This window comes from Poecilia mexicana, unplaced genomic scaffold (assembly GCF_051168715.1).
Source record: "Poecilia mexicana isolate PSO_F unplaced genomic scaffold, ASM5116871v1 scaffold_6, whole genome shotgun sequence".
Lineage (NCBI taxonomy): Eukaryota > Metazoa > Chordata > Actinopteri > Cyprinodontiformes > Poeciliidae > Poecilia > Poecilia mexicana.
In genome coordinates, this window is record NW_028263375.1 from 30,582,065 (window position 1) to 30,601,535 (window position 19,471).

The 19,471-nt window shown below is 40.1% G+C and overlaps 1 protein-coding gene and 1 non-coding gene across 2 annotated transcripts; both read left to right on the top strand.

Moving 5' to 3' along the window:
• Window positions 1-5,194: 5,194 nt before the first annotated feature.
• On the top strand, window positions 5,195-19,155 carry eif4g2b (eukaryotic translation initiation factor 4, gamma 2b). Its single transcript, XM_088006577.1, has 19 exons — window positions 5,195-5,302; window positions 7,618-7,743; window positions 8,684-8,786; window positions 8,886-9,017; window positions 10,591-10,657; window positions 10,846-10,997; window positions 11,097-11,207; window positions 11,305-11,487; window positions 11,570-11,711; window positions 12,709-12,872; window positions 12,956-13,069; window positions 14,360-14,488; window positions 14,709-14,813; window positions 14,900-15,115; window positions 15,778-16,036; window positions 16,598-16,802; window positions 16,888-17,096; window positions 17,175-17,296; window positions 17,903-19,155. The coding sequence occupies exons 6-19, from the start codon at window positions 10,914-10,916 to the stop codon at window positions 17,966-17,968; spliced, it is 2,109 nt and encodes a 702-aa protein (XP_087862703.1). The 5' UTR covers window positions 5,195-5,302; window positions 7,618-7,743; window positions 8,684-8,786; window positions 8,886-9,017; window positions 10,591-10,657; window positions 10,846-10,913; the 3' UTR covers window positions 17,969-19,155.
• Window positions 14,100-14,277, top strand: LOC148159496 (small nucleolar RNA SNORD97). Its single transcript, XR_015763210.1, has one exon. It is a non-coding gene; the product is annotated as a small nucleolar RNA SNORD97 (small nucleolar RNA).
• Window positions 19,156-19,471: the final 316 nt, after the last annotated feature.

Here is a 19,471-nt window from a genome sequence, read left to right on the forward strand (position 1 = left end):
GAGGAAAGCCGTTGTGGTGGATGTAGCAATACCAAGTGACCACAACATCAGGAAAAAGGAGCATGAGAAACTGGAGAAATACCAGGGCCTCAGAGAGGAACTGGAGAAGGCCTGGAAGGTGAAGACCACAGTGGTGCCTGTGGTCATCGGGGCCCTCGGGGCAGTCACCCCCAAACTGGAGCAGTGGCTAAAACAGATCCCAGGAACAACATCAGACATCTCAGTCCAGAAATGTGCAGTTCTAGGCACAGCCAAGATACTGGAGGAGAACCCTCAAGCTCCCAGGCCTCTGGTAGAGGACCCGAGCTCAGAGGATGAAAGAGACCACCCGCGGAGGGTGAGAAGGGAATTATATATATATATATATATATATATATATATATATATATATATATATATATATATATATATATATATATATATATATATATATAATATGACTTGTCAGTATGTGTTCATCTGTCTTGTGAAATTTCTCCAGGTTTAGTTCTGAGTTCTGAGACTCAGATCAGTATTGAATAACTGCAGAACTGCCATCACTGTGTGTCACAGTGGTGGCCTTTTAAAGTTCGAGTTTGGTTCCTCAACACATTCTTCGACAAGGCTTTAGGAGATTTTAGCTAGACTAGCTTCAGTTTTTCAACTCTACTGCTCAGTCCAGACCAGTAGTATACAAGAACCAGTTCCTCCATGTGGAACACAACCAGTTCTTGTTGGAAGCTCCTGTAGATTCCTCAGTGTTGTGTCTTGGTGGGTCTCACTGAACAATTTACTCCCTGTTTTCATACATTTTTGGAAAAATTGTTAGGTTTTTGTATTTTTGAACTTCATTGACAGCCTCCACATATATAAAGATACAGATATTTTTAACCTTCTCCTTATTCATACCTTTTATGCAATAACATTCCCTTAATCTTTAGTGACTTCTGTGCCAAGTAGTCTTCAGAAATGAGCAGTCTCAGACCCTCTTACTATAGAACAGGTAATTTTGTCAACCTAAGACTTAATGCTGAAAGTCTATCAAATTCCATTTAATATATTTATGTGTACAGGAGGTCACATGTTTTTCTAACATTCTTCGTTGTGTACAGGATGTACGTAACATTAAAAGCCTGAAAACAATTTATTGTGGCTTCCATATTTTCTGTCTCAATTAAGAGTAATTATTTTGTGCAGCTGTTTATTGAATGAATGGCACTGTGAAACCGACATCAGAACCACATCTGAAAAGCTGACCTTGCCTCTGGTGACTCCAGGCGATTCTTACTCGCTAAACGAGGTTGGATCAGGCTGCTGTGGTGGAATCAATGATTACTTTTTCATCTTGCTATCGCAAACGTATCTGAACCAAAATATCAGACTCCTCCAATGTGGGAGAAATAACTTTTCTTTTTGATCTCAAGATTTAAGTTGGAAAAGTAGCAGTCTTCTCCTGTTGCAAGAGATTGAGAATGTCAGATAGACATGTATGAGAGTCTCAGTATGATGTGAAACTATAAAATCAAAATCAGATCAAATTTTATTTGCGTAGCACATTTCAACAACAAGAGTTCAAAGTGCTTTACGTCATAAAAACATCATAAAAATAAAAGTCAACAATTGACAATTGACAGGTTTTTCAAGGTGACAAGACAGAGATGTGCCAGACTGTTCTTCGACAAGATAGTTCCGTCTGTTGGAATCAAAACTGTTTTGGAGAGTTGGTCTTTATCAGTTCCAGCTGATTATTTCTGCCAGAGAAAGAGACCATTTTTCTATGCCGATGCAGAGGACGCTACGTCAAAACATCATATCCTGTACCTCCCAGCCACATTAACACCACTGTGGCCTCTAGTTGGAATACCTGTTGAGAAGTAGAGGTAACTCTGTGGCTGGCCCTCTGCAAAACGATTCCTGAGAGAACACTGCACCAATATTTAGCAAGAGAGAGAGAGAGAGAGCTTTCAGACCAAAAACAGTTGATAGCCAGGTGGGATTACTGACTACAATAAGTTTCAGAGTTACTGGATGAACTCTGTTGCCTTTCCCCCTTTTTCACTCTTTCCCAATCCTTTGAGACAAGATGAGGAGACTTTTCCACAAAGACTTTAGAAAACATTTTGAAAACCCTCTCAGAATTCCTGAGGTGGAGAGTTGCTAACCTAAGTCATGCTGCTATCATTTTAGGGAGAACAGCCCATCTTCTAGAAAGCCTTCTTAAACAGGCCATGCTTGTTCGGTGTTTTTATAGTGGTTCTATCATGAACTATAAAACTTAATATGCCTAGTGGGGGCTTTGAAATTCAAGATGGTGCTATTATGTTTGTTGTAATTACTATGAGGACTGCACAGTGTGCTGTTGGAGTCAGTTTATAGGACATCAAAGTCCTTCTATTTGAAGTGGAAATGGAAATGTTTTCCACTTGTGAAATTTCTTACTTATTGGAGGACAAAGAACTATAATGTGATGTAACAATGCTTTTACCCAGATGAATGTAAAAACAATTGCAGGTGACTGTTGATGTCTTTCCATTTTGGCATCTGGAGCACATCTTTGTTGTGCAACAGTAGGTTTGATTTGGATATTAATAACTATTAATAGCTACTTATGTAATTATTAACAAAATCAGATGAGGGAATAAGTTTGAACACTTACCTTCTCAAAATGGAAGTCGTTCACAAACATACAAACAGACGACTTATGTCCAAAATATTAGAATTTAACTAAATACTTTAACCATCAGTTAAAATACACGTTATTAGTATTAGTCCCCGTTTGTTTCCAAAATGTGTGTTTTTGAGCTATTTCCGCTAACTAGCAGAAATGACGCATAAATAAAGAAGAAGACATTTTTGAAGAAGAAATTTGAAATCTCAGACGTTTTCTACTTTCTGATTAAATAGATGTGAACAAAGAGAAAAAATATCAAATGTCCAACTTAATGCTCCACATCACTAAGCTATTATTCTTTCTATAAGAAATGGACCTATTTTTAGATTTAAACACTTATATTTTCATAACTAACTACATCAGTAAAGCAGACATAAACACAGACTGATTGTCTTGAAATGACGACTTTTTACAAATTTCTGAGTTACCAATAGGGTTGTTGGGTAGAAACGAATATATGGAAGAGCAGTCTTTCATTGTATGTGAAGAGAAACATTTCTGTACACTTTTAATAAATGCCAAGAAACCCTCCTCCCCCACAAAACAATGATAGAAGAATACTCAGAGTTTTTGATATCTTTCAGTTCAGTTTTCTGCTTAAAGTGTGTTATGTAAATACGTTTTGTTGCTAGTGAGTGGTAATCTGAACAGAAAGTGGATCCCCTTATTAGATTCTGCTTGAAGCCCTGGACTATCTTGTGCTGGCCCTGTGCTAAATACCATCAGCTTGGATAAATTAGAAGATGTGATCCGAGGCTAATTTGTCAGATTAAAACTAGATTAACAAAGCAAAAAATAAATAAAATAAAATAAATAAAAAATAAATCTTTAAGAAAAATACTTTTCATTTAGCCCACCTCAAATTTGATGTGTCTGCTCTTAAATATTGGGCTTTCATCAACTGGTAATAACATATTTAACAGAAGATTGAAAGTCATAGGTCTGTTAAATTAGTCAATGCTTTTCACTTACTGAGTTGAACTATTGAAACAAATGAACTTTTCAGGAATGTTCTAAGTCACTGAATATTAATATGTATAAGATGACTGGAAAAGATCAAACATATTGCATATGTTTATGAGTTATATGAGATGTTCAAGATTGCTATAGTAATTAGCTTAAGGGTTCATAAATGTTTCATACATTTATGAACACTCAGTTTTTCTAGTTTCTCCTGTTTAAAATTATAAACTTAGCCGACCATAATTTTGTTGGCAGAATTAAAATGTCATTTGAATTTTTTGCGCTCAGAGTATGTTTTTGTCAATCAGCTAAATCTGCCAGTTGTCTTTGTGTGAAACAATAAATAAATAAATAAATAAAAATCTGTCAGTGGATTATATGAGGTAACGGTAACGCCCTAAAAACATTTCTTTGATGTGATTGGTCAGCACTTACATGGCAACAAAATAAGCGACCAATAGGAGATGAGGTCTCTCTACCCCCATAAGGCTGCGAGCTCGTTTCTAGCCAGCTAACGCAAACAAACCAGGCAGAGGCACAGGGTTGAAGTGTGTGTTTTTGTGGATATTTTTCGACTTTTACGCCCTCCTGGCATTCTGCTGCAAAATTCGCTTTTCTTGTAGAGGCCCTCTCATTTCTTCTTTGGTACGCAAACAACAAAACAAAACTGAAGTTGCTTTGGTGAAGGTAAGGCGGATTTATGTCCCTTTACAAAACCGCACCGGCTTATCCAAAATGGCCTCTGCTAGCTTGCAAGCACAGAGCATCAGCTCGAGTTAAGCTAACTAGCGCATATTAGCTCGGGAACCGGCTGGTAGCCTAGCCTGGAGACGGGTCGGCTGATTTATATTCTAGTAGAAAATGGCGTCGTAGCCTAGTTACAGCGAGTTTTATTTACGTGTAAATATACATGCACGCATACATAATTTTAGTATTTGCATATAATAAGTTTAGGAAAACACGTTGCGTCAATATTGTGGGGAGTCAGTCGCCATGAATGGGTTATTTAGACCCAGACATAATTCTCCACACCTCTATCAGGATGACAATAAAAGGCCGGTTGAGTGGAAAGCATCCTCGGCTGTCCATGCTGCCCTGCCCCGAGCCTCTGCACCAGTACATAACGTTCACATCGGTTCTGCTGTTTTTGCATCCATAATGACGAACGATTAATATTTAGACCACAGCAGCATGTCGGTGTTCATCACACATGCTGTATAAACCCAGCCGCTTATACATTTAACCGCTCTGCTAGTGTCGTGACGGAGCTAATTTATGGATTCAGCAGCATAGTGAGCTAGCTAATTATTTATGTTAGCGGATAGCATTAGCATGTTAGCTGACGCAGCTTCTTCTTTGTTGTCGACAAAAGGGTCCTATTCACATTCATGCATTTTGGCTCACCGAGTTCTTTGTGTTCTTGTTAGAACAGTGACACAGAAATGGAAACACGTTATTCTTAGGTAACAAGATGTGATTTAGAGTGGTTCCTTTTTTACATTCCTGTGAATTTCTTATTTTCCATTTTAATTTTCCTTTATGATGCTGATTCTGTTTTTTTTTTCTTCTGTCTTCCTCAGCCCCGTTTTCCCCATCCCCTCCTATTATTCTTATTCTTTTGAGTATTCTTCATTGTCAAGCCGCCAAAGTGGAGAGTGTGATTGCAGAAGGGGGTGCTTCTCGTTTCAGGTAATAAATCACAGGGGCTTTTTTTTCTCTCTTTTTTTTTTTCCAAGGCCTACTAACGGGAATATAAGTCATTTATTCCAGGGTCGGCCCTATAATAGGGTTTTGGGCTGGGACTTCCGGCATTTAAAACAAAGCAGGATTGGGAATGCTCAAAATGGCTGTCAGGCACTTTGCATTGTGAGACCTTTTTTTTTTAAAGGGGTGGCTGGGTACATAGACTGATCCTTAGAAGGGATTCAAAGTCTGTTTTGTTGCACAAAAAGCCCTCCATGATTGTTTAAGATTTTAACACTAGCTTGATGATATTGAGAGTTCATAGCTATGAACTGGAGATGGGAAGCAGCTGTTCATTATTGTGTGCAAGTTGTAGATAAGAAACAAGCTGTGTTGAAATGTGATTCTATAACAGCTTGTGAATGTAGACTGGATGGAAGATCATGCTGTCTCTGGTTTAACAACAAGGCGGCCCTGGGGAATATTTCCATGTACCGCTCTGTCACACCGTCTGCACTATGCACATCATCACCGTCATCGCTTCTGTAGATCAGAATGCTTCTGATGTTTTTCTTCAGAAAAAAATCCTTCACAAAAGCTTGTGAAGGAATTTTGTGAAAAGCTCCGTCACAGAAAATTCCTAAATTTCTTCCATCTTTGTTATTGGAATCAGTCAACAGTTTTAGCTTTGGTACAACGGAGTAAGAACACCTATGTTCAGTGTTTTTCAGTTAAAACTTAAAGCAATCCCCTGGCTTCTGAGCTGAATGTCAATCCTTAAAGATACATGTGATGCTAGTTTCACGAAGCTGAGCTTTCTGTCTGCTGCCTAGTAACATTCATCTGAGTTAAGGTCACCTTCTAATGAAAATGATAAAACTAAAGTGTAATTGCTTCAATTAGAGCAAGACGAATGTTGAATGAAATGTTTGCTGTCTCTTTAAATGACTGCTGGGTTTGTTTGTTTTTTTTAATGCAAAAACTCCTAAATTCTTCTTCAGTCGTGCCTCAACCTGAATCCCTTCATTGACCATCTGATTAAGAACAGAACCGAGAAGTTTTCTGATGAACTCAGACACAAATTTCCTTTAGCTGTATATCTAAAATGAACAATCAAGTTGACCTACTGCACCCGAGGGGAAAGAAATGTTTATAATCTGGTTTGTTTCTGCCCAGATAAATCTCTGCTACTTTGTTGGCACTTTAGATGGAATTTATTCTTCTAAACAAATCCAGATTTAATCAGATTTTTGTCCAGTACACTAATGATTTTAATACAAGCAAACAAAAGTGGTGAAATTGGTCAAGTAAAATCTAGTTCTGAATAAGATGCTGTGGTTTTATGCTGATCAGATATTCATGAATCAAAAGCTTTTCACCTGGTTCATGACTTGCCAACATGTGCATAATAATGACGCATTGCTTCAACCTGTAGTAACGTTCAGTCAGTTTACAGACTAATGGCTGTTAGATGAGATAAATGTCGGTTACAAAACTAATTCAGTACTTGGTTATAGTACTGAATTATAGCAGGAAAGTATTGAGCTAGAATTCAGTTGTGTTGCTCTTTAAACAGTTGACAGAGATGTGAAGTGTTTAATGATCAAATGGTAGCTTTGATTTGCTGATGAAAAGCAAAAGTAAATCTCTTCCTTAAGTAGCTGCACTCATTCCCAGCAGCTTTCCCTTCCAGTTTACTGACTCTGGGGAACTGTTCAGTCTCTCTCCAAACAGTAGATGTTCAGAGTCAACACTGTAGATGTGCAGATCACTTATTCCTTTAGTTTTCTTAAATTGGGTTTACTGGTGAATGGCCTTGTGTTTGCCGAACAGTTCCAGTTTGTGGCGTGAAGTTGACGCGTTCCTCTGGTTATTTTCCTCTGCAGTGCTTCTTCGGGGGGAGGAGGTGGTAGGGGTGCACCTCAGCACTATCCCAAGACTGTCGGCAACAGGTAGGGTTAGCTTTAGACTCAGTTCTTATTGACATAAAGCTCATTTGACCGCCAAGAATTTTTTTTTTTTTTTTTTTGTCGTCACTCTGCTGAAGACTGAAAGAATAGAAGCTGGAACTCCAGGGAACTTTAAGTACAATTCCCAGTAGTTCTGTACTGCCATTTCAGACTCTATTTATCTGTTTGTGGTGACGGGTTTTCCACAAAGTCGGGTTGAAGTGAAGCTAATAGAAAGGTAGCAGTGATTGGGATTGTGCAGGTGCTGGAGGTTTGCTCTCAGAACAATGACCTTTGTGTTGCGTTCTGTACAAACCGTTCTGCTGCTGCTGTTGCTGGACTCTGTTGAACTGAGTCTTTTTGCGTTTGCAGCGAGTTCCTGGGGAAAACCCCAGGGCAAAGCGTTCAGAGATGGGTTCCTTCACGAAGCACTAGACGAGATGCCAACTCCAGCAACGAGAAAGAGCGACACGATGCAATCTTCAGGAAAGTGAGGGGGTAAGGACCCGATTGGTGTACAGGAATTCAAATGTTTTTTGGGAAATAAAATCACAAGATATGCGAGAATTGGATTTAACCATAATTAAAGGCAACAAGTGATCTTAAAGGGACAATATATAACTTTTTTGAGCTTTACATCATGTTATGTTATTAACTCTTCAAAAACATACCAGGGTTAAGCTAACCTGAACCAACATTTAACCCTAACCTTTTGAGAAATCTGTTAATCTCCTGTGGCATCCGTTCATCTGTGCAAAACATTTGATGAGATGTAGCTCTGCCTTTGAAGATGATACTCGTCCTCAGAGGTGCAGTTTCCAAGTTTCTGCCTCAGACTGCCCCCTCTCAGCTCCTTCAGACTAGCCAGCAGCAATTGGCAAACACCTGCTGCGCATCTGCTGAGCTCATTATACAAGCTACTTCTCAGTGCAACTTTGTTAAAGGGTTATAGAGGACCCATGTTGTGATGACTCCCTGAAAGCAGATTTTCAGAAAGAGCAGATGATTTTTAAAGAGACAGAGACCCAATTTCAAGGCGCTAAATTACAAAGTCAAATGTCTTGACTCATATTTGATATATGCAGCATTTTATAACTCACAGTAACATAGTTACTTGATTGTGCTATAAAATGCTACTATAAGCCTGGAAAACACATAAAAATGCTCTTTTTAAATCGGTCGAGTCAAATGGTTGAATCTTAAGCTTTTCTGAAGCCATTTCAAGCCACACTGAGGCGGAGTCGCGTTTCTGCTTGTTTACACCAAAACAAAAGATAAGACTGCAGTCATTAGGATGGCATGTGGTTTGAAAAAAGCACTTCAGGCCTGTTCCTTTCTGCATCAGGTGCTGCTTCTAAGTATAAAACATGACTGTTTTTTGTTTTTTTAACCGACCTTGCTGTCTTATTTTTACCTTCTTTTTTTATTTCTTTCCTAGCATACTCAACAAACTCACGCCTGAGAAGTTTGACAAGCTATGCCTTGAGCTCCTGAATGTGGGCGTAGATTCAAAACTCGTCCTTAAAGGAATCATCTTGCTGGTACGTGAACGTTTCGGATCCGTTTAGCCGAGCTAAGCGGAGATGTGTGGACGCGCCGCTGCTCTTGCTGACTCACATCCCAACTCTGTTTCGTTTCAGATTGTAGACAAAGCCCTAGAAGAGCCGAAATATAGCTCGCTCTATGCTCAGCTATGTCTGCGCTTGGCAGAGGACGCTCCAAACTTTGATGGCCCTTCATCTGAGATCCAAACATCCCAAAAGCAGAGCACAGTAAGTGGCTGTTATGGTCTGAGGGCAAGGACTGGGATTCTCAGGCTTTAAGAAGAAGGGAAAAGTTGAGATTTATGCATGGGAAAAGAAAACAGAGCAAGTTTCACTTGTCAATACAATAAATGTCATGTCAGATAATGAAAACCATTAGTGGTTCCTTACAGTCTGAGATTTTTCCTAGATTTCACATTCAAAGGGAAATTAAATGCTGTTGTAACCCATATTAGTCAGATTCTTCAGTTATTGTTGATGCTGATGAACTGACCTGAGGAAATAAATAAATTCACTGAACTCTTTTTAATTCCACTTTATTTAAATGTAACTAGTTTAATTTCCCTTTACGTGTTTTCGCACTACATGGAACGGAACGGTTGTGTTCGCATTACAACTTGCGACCGGTGTTATAGATCAACTAGTGGTGGCAGCTGGAAAAGACTGATGTTTCTGTGAGCGTGGCTTTTTAGGACCCCCCCTACTGTTTCTGTAATGTTACACTTTATTTCCTAGCTCATTTACAGAAGACATGGCTACCGCAGATCTATGTGGCAGTGTCATTTCTTCCTTATTGTTGATATTTTTTCCTCGTCTTTATTCTTTTCATCAAGTGACCGTAATTCTCAACCATATGAGACATCGCTGAAAAAACAATTGTCTTATATACTTTTACATCAAAAACAGGTTAAAATCTTCACTCGAACTGAGATTCTGAAAATGCCACCAATTAATCCAGGCCTGGTTGTTAAAGCGCGGGGTGTCCGTTAGATGACAATCAATGACAGCTGGGAAATAAAGTGTAGCGTTACAGAAACAGTTAAAAAGATTTCGCTATAGTTTCTGTGGATACCTATTTGAAATATCACAATATGAGGAATATGTGGAAAAATTACACAGCCAGTCGAACTTTTTAAGCATTTCATTTTTAATCCCAAGGCTCTTCAACATTTATGTCGGCTTTCAGGGAATAATCTTTGCTTTGAGATCTGCTCATGCTACATCGAGATCTGTTTCGATCTTTCTTTGACGAGTTTCAACCTCTGAAGCAACACATAAGTCAGGACAAGTTCTGCGTAATTTACACGTTTTGATGGTTTTGCAGATGAACTTTAAAAAAAAAAAAAAAAAGGCAACAAGCCATATTAGACCAATAAAGTCTTTCTAATTAGTTATTCCTGAGATCTTAGTGGTTGTTTTACGGAATCCGATAGTATTTTTGCAAAGATTTGTAGTTCTTTAAGCTTATTGCATTGTTTACTTCCTGGTTCAGTAAAGGGGTCCTAAAAAGCCACGCCCACAGAAACATCAGTCTTTTCCAGCTGCCACCACCAGTTGATTTAGCCACCAGTTGATCTATAACACCGGTCGCAAGTTGTAATGCAAACACAACCGTAATGTTCCGTTCCGTTCTGTGCAGTGCGAAAGCACCTTTTGAGAATATTATAGTATTATTAAATTAAACAGTGACTGAGAACTCTTTTAAAAAAAGATGATTTTGAGCCTTGGGACCCAAATTAAGAAATCAGGTTTGGTTTGAATACAGAAGCAAATTGACAAATATTTTTTTTTCTCCTTCCAGACCTTCAGAAGACTGCTGATTTCCAAGCTTCAAGATGAATTTGAAAATCGCACCAGAAATGTTGAAAGTAAGTCAAAGGTGATGGTCTTTTGAGCTATATTTTGAAATGTTGCTACATACAGCAACATTTCAGACAGAAAAAAAAACCCGGCTTCATTCAAAAAGGAATGAGCAGGTCAGGCTTTTTAAACTTCGGTAATCAGCCAGAGAGCCTGTGTCCTGATAAAGCTGCTGCTGACCTGTCCTTCCTTTCAGTCTATGACAAACATGACAACCCTCTCACTTCTGAGGAGGAGGAGCAACGTGCCATCGCCAAGATCAAGATGCTTGGCAACATTAAATTCATCGGGGAACTTGGCAAACTTGACCTCATCCATGAATCTATCCTTCATAAGTGCATCAAAACAGTGAGCTCATGCTTTTTCTCCTGTTTGTTTAATAGTTTTTAATCATAACCATCAGACTCGTGGTGACTCCTTCCTTACTTCCTGTTGTTATGTCCAAAGCTTCTGGAAAAGAAGAAGAGAGTCCAGCTCAAGGATATGGGAGAGGATCTGGAATGCCTCTGTCAGATAATGAGAACAGTGGGGCCGAGACTCGACCATGAGAAAGCAAAGGTAAGGGCCTCTAATGTGGCCCTCGGTGTGGCTGAGGATTGGATTTAAATTCAGCACTGTGTTGAGCACTTCCTCCCTCTCCGTGCGCTCCCAACAGTCTTTAATGGATCAGTACTTTGGCCGTATGCGATCCTTAATGAACAACAAGGAGCTGCCTGCCAGGATCCGCTTCCTGCTGCAAGACACAGTGGAGCTGCGTGAAAACAACTGGGTCCCCCGCAAGGCCTTCATCGACAACGGACCAAAGACGATTAACCAGATCCGTCAGGACGCAGTGAAGGTCAGCCATCTTTACCATATTTAGCCATGAAATGATGTAGTTTGTAGGATCGTTTTATTAACGATTGTTGTTTTTCCTCTAGGATTTGGGTGTTTTCATCCCAGCACCCATGTCTCAGGGGATGAGGATGGACTTCTTTCTGGAAAGCCCTTTCATGCCCAACAGAATGAAACTGGACAGGGAGACTCTTGGGGGATTGGCCGACATGTTTGGACAGATGCCAGGTGTGGGATCATGTTTTCTGTCCACGTTTTGTAGCTGTTTTTATTAGGATCAGGATTTTGACATGTTCATTTCAATTAAATACATAAATTTTAATAAGTAGAAATTTCAACTCAACCAATCGTTTCATTTATTTATTTATTTTACATACAAAAGTTCTGGCTGGTCTTTGTTTCGTCACTCCACAATCTGTACTGTCAGCTTATTTGTTCATGCGCTTTAAGAAATACTTCAGGGAGGGTTGTTTTATTTCTTTTTGTGTTTTATTGTAATCGTAAAAATAGTATTTCATCTTAAAGAGAAGAATAACCTAAAGATAAAAATGGTTTTATTGCACTTCTCTAGACTGCTCTGAATGCTATTTTCTGAATAACAAAAAAATCTAGCAAGTGTATGTACCTGTATAATATTCAAAGAGGAGGAAACATGGAGTATTAGATTAGTATTTCCCATGAGCATATAGTCAAATAACGATCTCATAGGATCTGTGTATTATTGTTCATTTGTGTGTCTATGATGAGACCACCAGAGGGCGCATTGACAGCGCAGAAGAGTTGCAGTCCTTTGACTGGATACACAATTTTCTACTAAATTGTAATCTTTGAACTAAATAATGACAATTATTCATTACGAGAATTATAACATTGTGCAAGAAAATTGATCCTCTTATATTAAGTAGGATTTTAATTAATATAAGTAAATATGTCATGCTTGGTTAATCTACATTTTTACAATGATCCAGAAGTATTTCTTTTAGCGCATGCTCAAGTGAGCTACAGGTACGACTCATGATTCCGGTGGAGTGACATCATCAACAACAATCTGATTGGGTGCTGAAAAAGACTATTGTTGTGGTAGAAAGAATTATCCTACAAGCAAAGCTATTCAAGCCTAAACTAGCATTTCAGTGCTAGCATGTTTTGCAGCACAGACATCTTCAACACTGATGTCAGCGTCCCAATTTCTACATCTGAAGTCCTCTGTGCTTTTGTTTGTTAGGCAGCGGGATCGGAACCGGACCGGGTGTTATTCAGGACAGGTATTCGCCCACTATGGGACGCCATCGCACCAACCCACTCTTCAACGGCCACAGCGGCCACATTGCGCCTCCTCAGCAGTCGCAGTTTGACATGGGGCCCAAGTCTTTTGTTAAGTCCAACCAGGTAATTCAGCTAAGAGTGAATAGATGTGTGTCTGACTGTAATCGTTTTTTAGCGACAGCAAATGACACTTGAATGTTTGGCAGGTTCAGAACCAACATTTCCTCAACCAGAGCCAAAACCACATGAGTCAGCAGCAGGCTCAGTCCAAGGACATGCCTCCACGTTTCAGCAAGAAAGGACAGCTCAATGCAGATGAGGTTAGTAGGACAAGCTGTTAGAGGAGCTCATTGTCAGATGGTCTCAACTTAAAGAAACAGTTCAGAACTTTTGAAGTGAGGTTCTGTTAAAAGGTCAAAGCAGTTAATATCCTACCTGTTATAGATGATTTTTGTCTCCCTCATTTTCTACACCCAGGTTACTTCAAAGCAAACTCCTGTATCTAAAATTGAGGAATTAAAATGTCTTAATTTTATCTAAAAAAGGAGAAAGATTGGTCTTAAGTATGTTAATCACAGGTCTTAAATATTGTCGTGCAGGGCGAATTAAGCTCCTATATATTCTGACACACGCAGACGTCTTTGAGAGTTTCACTGCATTCTGTGACTTGAGGTAGATGGGGCTACAGCTTAATAGCAGCTAATACAACCTTGCTAACCAAATGGCAGGCAAAGATAAACCTAGCTAGGTTTTTATGTCGGTAATGATTTGGCTGGTTGCTGATGGTTGTAGGCGTCGACTCGTTTCTGTTGCTAGTTAGTATTTATACACAAAGTTCTCTTGTACATTTTATTATAATTTCAGGTCTTAAAAATGATCTGAAAAATTCTTAAATTTGACTTGGTGAAACCTGCAGAAGCTCTCAGTCTCTCATAGACATCTTTATTGTCTGTGAAGGAGGCAGTTGAGGCTACCGCTAACTAGCTGCTTATATACCCTTGCTGGCTGGCTAGCTAACTTGTTTTTTTGCGTCTGTCATGGGTGACAATGCAAGTCCAAAGTGAGCTTCTATTGTCTAAAAACAACTTGAGTCTGGATTATACAGGCGGGTTTTTTTTTGTTGTCTTTTTTTATTAGAAACCTTGAAACATTATGTTTGGCATTTATTATAATGGTAGTAGTTTGCGTTGGTCTCGAACTAGCTGTTGGCTTCGTCCTTCAGGATTTGCTAATCTGTTTGAAGATGCTGGGAGTTTATCTACCATAGGTGAAGACTGTTTTTAATTTAACAGAACCTCATTTTAAAATCTAAAGCAATCCCAACTAAACCATCTTTTTGTTGGAGCCTGAATGCCCAGTGATTATAAAAAGACGCGTTATTCTGAGGAACCCAACCTGCTGTCAGTCTGTCTTCTGCTCTCCACTCCGTCTCCATCTCCTCTCGTCTTCCTCTACCTCCACCTCCTCATCCTCTCTTCCTCACTTTGGCAGCAGGTCCACTGACTGCGATTATGAGATATGAGGGCATCGCTTCTGAAAAAGTACAAACAATTTAGATGCAATTTCAGCTCCAGGTTGATTCCTCTTTGTGTTCTCTGTGCCGTCTCCAGATCAGCCTACGGCCGGCTCAGTCATTCCTCCTCAACAAGAACCAGGTGCCCAAGCTTCAGCCTCAGATCCCCACTATGATGCCTCCCAGTGCTCAGCCCCCCCGCACCCAGACCCCTCCACTAGGACAGGTAGGAGAAGACGGGGACAGACTGACTTAAAGGGGCAGTATTATGTGCGGAAAAAACTTTTATTTTTTAGTTTTACATTATGTTATAATGTTGTGCTTTTATCAAAAACAATAATATAAGGAACGCATAATACCGCCCCTTTAAAAATGGGACCTTATGTAATTTTTTAATAAGAATGTGTAATTTTCACATTACATAACCCCCTGCTGTCCTCCGCCAGCCTCCACAGCTTGGCCTGAAGACCAACCCTCCACCCATCCAGGAGAAACCCCAGAAGACCAACAAAAAGCCGCCTCCTGCCAAAGAGGAGCTTCTGAAAACCACAGTAAGAGAAGCAGACATGCTGATGGTGGAAAACCCACCGTCAGCGAAGCTCCTGCTCATTCCAGTGTCGTTTCATCCTCTCACCAGGAGGCCATCATGACTGAGTACTTGAACACGAAGAACCTGACTGAAGCCGTGGGCGGCGTGCGGGAGATGAAGGCGCCGAAGCACTTCCTGCCAGAGATGCTCAGTAAGATCATCGTTTGCTCCCTGGACCGGCCCGACGAAGACAAGGAGCACGCCAGCACTCTGATCCACGCCCTGCGCGCCGACGGCCTCATCACCGGAGAAAACTTCATGCAGGTACAGGAAGCCGATGGGAACGCATAGAGCTGAGATGCAGCACACAGAACGGCTCCAGACAACATTTTGACAAAACCCCCACAGAGGCTCTCATCTTCAGCAAGGGGCAGAGTAGAAACATGGAGCACAAATCTGTAAAGATGTTTTGCTGCAGAAGACTTGATAAAAGTGTGGAAGTTCATCTTCCAAGCAGTTAATCATGATGATTTAAAATAAGGTTGATAATTTCCATTCTGATATTTCTTTGAAGGGAAATTTTGTGTGGTTTTTATTTCCAGTTTTCGTTTTTGGTCACTGTGTTTTGGATATTTAAAATATCTTCCTATTCCAGTGTATTCTGGAATAGGAAGTATTCTTTCCATAACTATTTATTGGTCTCAAGATGGCAATCTTGCATTATTTCATTCTCAATATAGCACTTGAAAACCACAACATACCGCCCCGTTCATGTATGGTGATAATTTCTAGGATAATTTATTTTCCAGTAAAATTTTCTGAGATGTTTCCAGTGAGCCTTTCCTTTGTGAAGCTGAACACAAATGAACTCCACTTCTCCATTTTTTTCCCCTCCAGTGTTTTTAAACAAAAATAATTATCATATTCTCTGGACTACAAGTCACAACAGTCAAACAGTGTATAAAAGTCACATTTATTCCCACCAGGCTTTCCTCACCGTCCTGGACCTGTGCCCAAAGATCGAGCTGGACGTGCCTCTGGTGAAGTCCTACCTGGCCCAGTTTGCAGCTCGGGCCGTCATGGCGGAGCTGGTGAGCGTGGCGGAGCTGGCCCACCCGCTGGAGAATGGCACCCACTTCCCACTCTTCCTGCTCTGCCTGCAGCAGACGGCCAAGCTGAAGGACCGCGAGTGGCTCACTGAGCTCTTCCAGCAGAGCAAAGTCAACATGCAGAAGATGCTTCCAGGTACAGAGCCGCTCTGCTGCGCCACCAGCTCACACACTATCACTTTGTCAAGGTCTTTGGTTGGCAGGTGTGAGCTCAACTTAAACACAACTTTGTTTAGTCGGTGCATTAGGAGTCTAATGGTTAATGTAAGACAAAGAAACTGACCATCGGATTTTTTTTGTTGTTGTTTCAAACATGTAAAAATAAACGGCAACAAACCTCTCAGATGGTTCAGAAAGTGTAATTAGGAATTCTAAATATAATGTAGAATAAATAGCATGTTGTTTCTCAGATAACAAAGGACAGAATTGGACTGAATCAGTCTGTCCTTATGGATTGGGAGTACTGTCACCAATGCCCGATTATAGATGTTTATTTTTTTTTACCCAATATTCTAACCGATACTGATAATAAACAGTTGATATCGGATCTGTGCATCACTATTATAGAACGGTTGAAGAAAAATGACCCCGTCTTCCTTAATTGGCAGAGTGGGCCGAGAATACAGCCTGTGGAAGAATAGCAGTCTCCTAAATGGACATAAGTGACCACCTCCATTTTTCTTTTTTCTTTTGGCAGAAATCGATCAGAACAAGGACCGCATGCTGGAGGTTCTGGAGGGGAAGGGGCTGAGCTTCCTATTCCCACTGCTGAAGCTGGAGAAGGAGCTGCTGAAGCAGATCAAGGCCGACCCATCACCACAGTCCATCTACAAGTGGATTAAAGACAACATCTCACCCAGGCTGCACACCGACAAAGGCTTCGTCAACATCCTCATGACAAGGTGCGCTTCAGCCCCGACAGCTCCACGTTTCTATTGGCAGAACAAAACTTTGTGACCATCGTTTGACCTGTGCGTCTGGTTCCAGTTTCCTCCAGTACATCTCCCAGGAGCTGTGTATGGCGGAGAGTGACGACCAGCTGGCAGCCCCCTCCAAGGAGCAGCTGGAGCAGGAGAAGCAACTGCTGCTGGCCTTCAAACCCGTCATGCAGAAGTTCCTGCACGACCACACCGAGCTGCAGGTCAGCGCCCTCTACGCGCTGCAGGTGCACTGCAACGCCAGCGGCTTCCCTAAAGGTACGGCAGCGTCAGGTGCTTTTATTTCTCATTTAAGACGTGCTTTTAGTTCATTTTTATTTTTCTTTCTCCTATAAGGTATGCTGCTGCGCTACTTTGTCAACTTCTACGACATGGAGATCATTGAAGAAGAAGCCTTCCTAGCATGGAAAGAAGACATCACCCAAGAATTCCCTGGAAAAGGAAAAGCTTTATTCCAGGTACACGGCTGTCAAAACTTAAGATTCTGAACTAGAAAGAAAAAAAATCAGCTGCTGAATACAATTTGGTGACTTTTTTTTTCTTTTCCAGTTAACAGTCTGACAACTGACAAATTTGATCTTTTCTCATTCAGCAAATGCACTGCACACTAAAGCGCTGCAACGTTGTGGTGGACACTGTTTTACTTTAAAATTGTTAATGGGATGAAAAAGACTTGCTGTACGTTCTGAAAATATTGTATACTGAACTGAAAATATGGTAATTATTTTCAGCATCTGGTTCTCAGGATCACTTGGCTGCATGTTTCACTTTTTCTTCTGCCTGCACTTTGATGGCATGAGGGATGTGCACAGCGTTTCCTCTATTATCCAACGGGGGGCGCCCCAGCCCAACAAGACCATCCACCTTCCCCCCACCAGGGGGCCCTACTAGTGTTTTTAAACAAACAAAAACGTTCAACAGCCTGTTCGAGTTCCTAAAGACAAATCTGTATTGCAGCTCTAAACTTTACCAAGCATTGCAACGTTAATGTAAATTCCATCACACCGCTCAGTTCAGACACTAAGCGTTAGAAAACTAACTTAATTTTTTCTTCATCCTGTCAGGTGAACCAGTGGCTGACTTGGCTGGAGACAGCAGAGGAAGAGGAGTCTGAGGAAGAAGCAGACTGAGAAACAGAGCAGAAGCATCATGACCTAGATCCGCCATTTTGTTGTTCTCACACACACTTTTATTATTTTAACACCACACTTTATTTAACCACTACCACACGGCACTGAGCTGCTTCCGTCAATCTAAACCCAAGGCTTGTTAACTCGTTGGGCTGAGAAGCATCGTTTGACCTGTTGCCTAAAGTGGATGTTTGGATTGTTTTTTTATTATTATTATGTTCTTGGATCTGTGTTCAGTCAGCTACACATGGAGTTTAAAGTGACTTTATCCTGTTTATTTCCTTGTTTTTGCTTGGTTTACTTTTTCACTTTGCATGTTTTTTTTTTTCTTCCTAATTTGAAACTTTTTTCGACTTATTTTCCTTCAGGCGAAAAAGAGAGAAAAAAATAAAGAGCTTAATAGATATTTAAATACATCTATGAAACGGTGTTGATTATAATCATTACATTCAGGTGCGATCCTAAGAAACGGCAGTAAGGATTTGGTGATTATCAGAAAAAAAAGGCCCAACAAAGAGAATACGAAGCAGAAAACTTTTTTTTTGGTGTTAAACCCCCATCTGTTTTATTAGAGCATAAATCTTCTGCATGACCAGGAGGTGGCCCTGTTTTCTCCTGCTTTGTATTGTGTATCCTCTTCAAGATGTTACAACAGTCGGAAAAAAACGTGATCATTGTTGTGGCGCTGAACCGTTTCCAACTCTGCCTGTGTTTCTACCTCTTAGTTATAGATGGGCTTTTTGTTCTCATGATGAAATTAAATAATGAGTCAAAAACAAACAAAAAGTTGAGCATTTCATTCAGTCCTGGCCTGATTGCACACTGTAAACATTTCCAAGAAGGCTTCTTCACATGGGATTACAAGTATTAATATTCAGAGAAGGAAACGTCATTTCTGCAGCTTAGTAACCTGGTAGAAACCTACCCATAATGCAGTTTTGTTGCAGAGTGTGGAGGGAGGGGATGGAAGTGGCTTATTTGAAATCTCAGCGTAAACGTGTCTCTTTTGGTGGGTGGAAAACATGTAACAACTAAACAGTTAAAAAAAAAAAGAAAACGTACCCAGATTATGCTGATAAGCCATGTGTATGTGTAGGGTAATGAATATGAATCTTATTGTAAGGTATTCATAATTATTGTGCACCTCTGTTGCTTTAATGTCAATAAAGTCCAGTACATGAGCACCAGTACTTGTCATTGTTTTTTACTGCTTCTCCTTACAGGTTTGAAGAGAAGTAAGATACAGAGCTGTTTCACCCAAAATACTGTTTATAGAATATTAAATACTCCAAACAAATACAATGGGAAGGTTATTTCAATCTTTACTTATTTTGTAAAGCTACTTTATGCATTTCAGGGACTTTTTATCTTTTTATTTTTACTTTTTATTTTAAGGTCTTCTTCATATTGTCTTCAAATAAATGGGGGAGTTCTCAATTGTACAAAAAAAATATCACAAACTGTTATAAAATAATGAAATACATTTTGAAAGTAAAACTGGAA

What these genes read in the sequence shown, in the direction of transcription:
- eif4g2b (XM_088006577.1), top strand. Translation starts at nt 10,914, where the DNA reads ATGCTTGGCAACATTAAATTCATCGGGGAACTTGGCAAACTTGACCTC. An exon ending in TCCGTCAGGACGCAGTGAAG is followed by an intron (nt 11,488 to 11,569) that starts GTCAGCCATCTT and finishes TTTTTCCTCTAG; the next exon opens with GATTTGGGTGTTTTCATCCC. An exon ending in GTCAACATCCTCATGACAAG is followed by an intron (nt 16,803 to 16,887) that starts GTGCGCTTCAGC and finishes GTCTGGTTCCAG; the next exon opens with TTTCCTCCAGTACATCTCCC.